The 6,561-nt window shown below is 36.8% G+C and overlaps 1 protein-coding gene across 1 annotated transcript; it reads right to left on the bottom strand.

The window, feature by feature from the left end:
- Positions 1–1,606: 1,606 nt before the first annotated feature.
- On the bottom strand, positions 1,607–2,551 carry LOC141098083 (olfactory receptor 6N2-like). The gene has a single exon (XM_073585658.1). The coding sequence runs from the start codon at positions 2,549–2,551 to the stop codon at positions 1,607–1,609; it is 945 nt and encodes a 314-aa protein (XP_073441759.1).
- Between the last annotated feature and the right edge of the window lie 4,010 nt (positions 2,552–6,561).

The raw sequence follows: 6,561 nt of genomic DNA, 5'->3' as shown, positions 1-6,561 counted from the left end.
CCATATGATGTAATGAGTGATTCCCTACTAAAATTTAAGAAGGGACTGGATGCCTTTCTTGAAAAGTATAATACTACAGGGTATATACACTAGTTTCCTTAATATTGCGTTGATCCAGGGAGCTAGTCTGATTGCCGTATGTGGAGTCGGGAAAGAATTTTTTTCCCCAATGTGAAGCTTACTGTTTGCCACATGGGTTTTTTTTGCCTTCCTCTGGATCAACATGTTAGGGCAGGTTAGGATAGGATATGGGTTGAACTAGATGGACTTAAAGTCTCCCTTCAACATTAATAACTATGTTACTATGTTACATATCACAATCTATATTAAAAATAATAAAAAACTTATAATTTTTACATTGGAGGCAGGGGCATTTTTATACTCATAATTTTGTTTCAGGAAAAACACATGTACTTTAGCCGCAATGGTCATACCGTGACCTATCTTTTGTATTGAAGTGTCTAATGAGTGTGTGCAAAAATCATTGTGAAGAGAGGGGAAGCCGGGTCACTGTGACATCGCTTCTTGTGATTGGTGGATCCTGTGTGATCAGCTTCGCATGCCGGTGCCTCCTGTCATTATATTCCTGTCTCTGATGATATTGAGACTGCTGTAAACTCTTCCTGAAGGGACAGGAAATACAAGTCTACAAAAAGCCCTAGCGGCCAGTTTGAAAATTGCAGGATTACTAATCTAGTACCATGAAACAAATAGTAGGAAAAAATATAAGATCGTAATATGTAACAAAAGAAACACTGGTAAAAAAAAATCACATAACACAAAAACCTTCCTTCACCCCTTTTCGACAAGTGCCTGCAACAGTCGAGGGAGGAATCTCGATCCACCTGCAGCTGGTTGGCACTAATAGCAAGTGAGCATTTCTGCTATACCCAGGCGATCAAACTACTGCAGCTTCTAGTCTCCCATAGACACTATTGAAGCCAAAAGTAAAAAACAAAATGTTTTTAAGAATAAAAAAAAAAAATCAAATTTCAATTCACCCCCCCTTTCAAAATAAAATAATAAAAAAATCAAATATGCATACATTTGGTATTGCCGCGTTCATAATCACCCAAATCTATGAATATAAAATAAAATGCAAGCAAAAGATTGTATATACACCAAAACAATTGGAAAATGGCGCAATTTTTTTTTAATTAGCAAATTTTGGATTTTTTTTTAACCACTTAAATAAAAAAGAACCTATACATTATTGGTATCTACAAACTTGTAATGACCTGGAGAATCATAATGACAGGTCAGTTTTTAGCATTTAGTGAACATGGTAATAAACAAAAAGCAAAAAACAACCATGGAACTGCACTTTTTTTGCAATTTCATCACACTTGGATTTTTTTCCCCTTTTTTTCCTGTTTTCCAGAACACGATATGTTAAAACCAATGGTGCGGCTTAAAAGTACAACATGTCCAGCAAAAAACAAGCCCTCACATGGCCATATTGACCAAAAAAATAAAAAAGTTATGGCTCTGGGAACAATTGGAGCAAAAAGCGTAAGTTCAAAAATTGAAATACCCCTGGCCGTTAAGGGGTTAAGCAGTAGGTCATTTTTTGACATTACACTGCCTTTAAGTTTACTTTAGGAAATCAATGGTGTTTCAAGCAAAAGCAATTACAGAGTTTTTTAAAAGATTTTTTTATTTCCTGATTTCTCAAACCATATATGACAGGGTTAGCTAAAGGTATAAAAACAGCAAAGGTGAGACTAACAGCCCGGTTATACTTTGGAGAATAGGACTTGGCGGTGCGTATATACATGAAACCAATGCTGCCAAAAAATAATGCCACGACAATAAGATGGATGACGCAGGTAGAGAAGGCTTTCTGTCGCCCAACTTCTGACTTAATCTTCAGAATATCAAATAAAATCTTCATGTAAGAAAGAAGAACACACAAGAAATTCAACATGATCATCGAGCTGAGAGCAGACTCCGCCATCCTAAGGAACCTGATGTCTGAACATGCTAAGTCAATTAGAGGAGGAAAATCACAGAAAATGTTATCTAGCCGATTTGGACCACAGAAAGGAAGATTAAATATTAAAATCGTTTCCACGACTGGAGAAATCAATGAACACAGAAGACAAATAAGGACTAATTTCATAAACAACCCAGAAGTCATAACCGTGAAGTATCGTAAAGGTTTGCAGATGGCCACATACCGGTCAAAAGCCATTAATGTGAGCATGGAACATTCGGCAACGCCCAGTACATGTAGCAAGTAAGCTTGTAGAAGGCAACCACCAAAAGAGGTCTTCTTCTCCTCAGCCAATAGATCTGCCAGCATTTTAGGGATAGTAACGGCTGTATAACAAATTTCTATACAGGATAAAGCCCCAATGAAGAAGTACATAGGTTTCCGGAGACTGGGTTCAGTCAAGATTAAGAGTACTATCAACCCATTGCCAAAAACGATAAATAAGTAGATAAAAAGAAATACTATGAAGAATAAGCCATGGAATTCTTGTCGGTCCAGAAATCCAGATAAAATAATGTAATGGATTTTGCTGCCATTGATGTACATACTTTGCATATTTCCTGTAAAAAAGGCATTTCAGAAGAAATACTATGAATTAACAATAATCTGATGGTAACATGGATTTGCAAACCTTAAATGGCCGGCATTTGCCATTTTGCTGAATCCGTGCAAATTTACAAAAGCTTGAATTCTCAAAAATGAGGATTTTTTGGAAATTCTATATAGAATTCAATTCTATTTGAATATTTTCACTCATCTTTTATATTCACCAAAGATTTGACAAACCTATGACATAGACACAGTACCAAAATCAAGTTTACTTCATAGATGCAGCAACAGATCCAAGCTTAGAACACAGATACAGTACTATAGACCAAAATGCTACAGATAACAGAATCAAGCTTACTATGTAGATACAGTACACAAACTAGGCTATGGAAACAGAACTGAGTTTACTATACCGATACAGCAACAGATCCAAATTATTGCACAGATACAGTACCAAAGCAAGATTACTACAGATAACAGACTCAAGCTCACTACAGAGATACAGTACATGAAGCAGGTTATGGGAGCAGAAGTGAGCTTACAACAAAAACACAGTACCAAATCAAGATTACTACAGATAACGGAATTAAGCTTACGATGTAGATACAGTACAATACCCAGGCTATGGGAACAGAACTGAGCTTAGTACATAGATACAGCAGCAGATCCAAGATATTACACAGATACAGTACCAGACCAAGATTACTATAAATAACAGAATCAAGATCACTATGTAGGCACAGTCCTCGAAACAGGCTATAGGAACAGAACCAAGCCTACTACATAGATACAGAAAGAGATCCAATTATTACATAGATACAGTACCAATCCAAGATTACTACTTAACTATGATAAAAGAATCAAGCTAACTATATATATAGAACCCAGATTTGGGAACAGTACCAAGCTTACTACATAGATACAGTGGCATTTAAAAGTTTGGGCACCCCTGGTCAAAATTACTGTTATTGTGACCAGTTAAGCAAGTTGAAGATGGAATGATCTCTAAAAGGGCTAAAGTTAAAGATGACACATTTTCTCTGTATTTTAGGCCAAAAAAAATTATATATTGTCATTTTTTACATTTTAAAAATTACAATAAGGAAAATAGGCCAATGCAAAAGTTTGGGCACCCTGCATAGTTAGTACCTAGTAGCACTCCCTTTTAAAATATCACAGCTTGTAAACGCTTTTAGCAGCCAGCCAACAGTCTTTCAATTCTTGTTTGATGGATTTTCATCCTTTCTTCCTTGGAAAATTCTTCCATTTCTGTGAGATTCCAGGGTCGTCTTGCTTGCACTGCTATTTTGAGGACTAGCCACAGATTTCCAATGATGATCGAATCGGGGGACTGTGAGGGCCATTGAAAAACCTCTAGCTATTGCCTTTTGAGGTAGTCTATTGTGGATTTTGATATGTGTGATCATTATCCATTTGTAGAAGCCATCCTGTTTTCAAATTCAGCTTTTTTACACATGGTGTTATGTTTGCATCAAGAATTTGTTGAAATTTCATTGACTCCATTCTTCCCTCTACCTGTGAAATGTTCCCTGTGCCATTGTCTGCAACACAACTCCAAAGCATGATTGATCCCTCCTCATGCTTAATGGTTGGAGAGATGTTCCTTTCCTGAAATTCTATGCAATTTTTTCTCTGCACATACTTTTGATCATTGCGACCAAAGAGTTTTATTTTAACTTCAACGATTCACAGGATTGGTTTCTAAAATTCATTGGGCTTGTTTAGATGTTCTTTTGCATACCTCTGATGCTAAATTTTATGGTGAGGGTGCAGGAGAGGTTTTCTTCTGATGACTCTTCCATGAAGGCCATATTTGATAAGGTGTCCCTGAACAGTAGAGCAATTACCACAACTCCAGAATCTGCTAAATCTTTCTGAAGGTCTTTTGCAGTTAAGTGGGGGTTCTGATATGCCTTTCTAGCAATCCTACAAGCAGCTCTCTCTGAAATTTTGCTTGGCCTTCCAGACCTTATCTTGACCTCCACTGTTCCTGTAAACTGCTCTTTCTGAATTACATATTGAACTGAGGAAAGGACAACTTGAAAACGCTTTGCTATCTTCTTATAGCCTTCTCCTGCTTTGTGGGCCTCCACCATTTACATTTTCAGAGTGCTAGGCAGCTGCTTAAAAGAATCCATGGTGGCTGTTTTTTCGCACAAGGTTAGAGGAGGCTATGTGTTTCTAAACCTGTGGAATCTGCAACAGCTGGCCTTTCCTAACATTGAGGGTGAACAAGCCATATCCCTTACAGGCTAATTAAGGTCTGAAACCTTGGTCAAAGTTATCTGAGCACACAAATCTCCAAAGGTGCCGAAACTTTAGCATCGGACCATTTTTCTTTTTGTAATTTTTAAAATGTGAAAAAATTACAATGTGTATTACTTTTTAGCCTAAAATACAAAACAAATGTGTCATCTTTAACTTTAGGCCTTTTAGAGATCATTTTATCTTCAACTTGCTTAACTGTTCACAATAACAGTAATTTTGACCAGGGGTGCCTAAACTTTTGCATGCCACTGTACATTAGCAGAACCAAAATATTGGAAAAAATGTAGTTCTTCTAGTTGTGCCTTATTCATCAAACAGCAACACAAAAGCAAAACAAATCTATTAACACCTCCAATAATTTACAACATTAGCATATCTTTGTTTGCAGTAGACCTGGTCCCATTTAAAAATGTAGTGAAAATTTAGCATATGGGACTGTTCACATGATGATCTTAGCATCATTAGGGTAAGTAGTTTTGAAAAAACTCCACAAAAAAAGGGTTTGCAAAAGTATCGCTCAATTGGGCCATAGGATGTAACGATTAGACATAGTATACTTTTCCATGCTTCTAACAAACATACAGTACAGTGGGTACAAAAAGTATTCAGACCCCTTTAATTTTTTCACTCTTTGTTTCATTGCAGCCATTTGGTAAATTCAAAAAAGTTCATTTTTTTCTCAGTAATGTACACTCTGCATCCCATCTAGCCTGAAAAAAAAGAAATGTAGAAATTTTTGCAAATGTATTAAAAAAGAAAAACTGAAATATCACATGGTCATAAGTATTCAGACCCTTTGCTCAGACACTCATATTTAAGTCACATGCCGTCCATTTCCTTGTCATCCTCCTTGAGATGGTTCTACTCCTTCATTGGAGTCAAGCTGAGTTTAATTAATCTGATAGGACTTGATTTGTAAAGGCACACACCTGTCTATACAAGACCTCACAGTTCACAGTGCATGTCAGAAAAAATGAGAATCATGAGGTCAAAGGAACTGGCCAATGAGCTCAGCCGTCCAGCCAAACTGAGCAATCGTGGGAGAAGAGCCTTGGTGAGAGAGGTTAAGAAGAACCCCAAGATCACTGTGGCTGAGCTCCACAGATGCAGTAGGGAGATGGGAGAAAGTTCCACAAAGTCAACTATCACTGCAGCCCTCCACCATCAGGCCTTAATGGCAGAGTTGCCCGATGGAAGCCTCTCCTCAGTGCAAGACATATGAAAGGGGGATACCTATATGGAAAAGAAATACCAATAGTAGACTAAAAAGTATGAAAAACCTCAGAATATCAATTATAGAATATAGCCCAAACAAAAAGACATTCAATGTGCCAATAAAAATGATTTATTTTATTCAATATACCACAAAAAAGATCCCAAGACATGTAGTAAAAAGCAAAACAGACAAGATGTTGCAAAAAGCGATTTTATTCTTGTTATTATTAAAATGTAATAAGAAAAACTGACAAAAACGCAATAAGTATGCAGAGGGCAAGGAGAAAACCAAAAATGGTTAGTAAACTGACATAGTCTATCAGGTGAAAAAATATATCTCTATATAAACACTCTATATATCAATCAATATGTGTAAACAACAGTGACCATAAAGGGAAAAATATACACATTTTCACTGTAGCGAAACGTGCGTTGGAGTGGTGTGTGCAGGGGGCAGGAAGGCACCTTTTGGTCAGTATACACTTTGTATATCACTTTCATTATGCACTTTA

This window comes from Dendrobates tinctorius, unplaced genomic scaffold (assembly GCF_039654945.1).
Source record: "Dendrobates tinctorius isolate UK_male_01 unplaced genomic scaffold, ASM3965494v1 ptg000086l, whole genome shotgun sequence".
In the NCBI taxonomy this organism is placed as follows: Eukaryota; Metazoa; Chordata; class Amphibia; order Anura; family Dendrobatidae; genus Dendrobates; species Dendrobates tinctorius.
The sequence above is the reverse complement of the archived record's forward strand: the minus strand, read 5'-3'. Positions and strand labels throughout refer to the sequence as shown.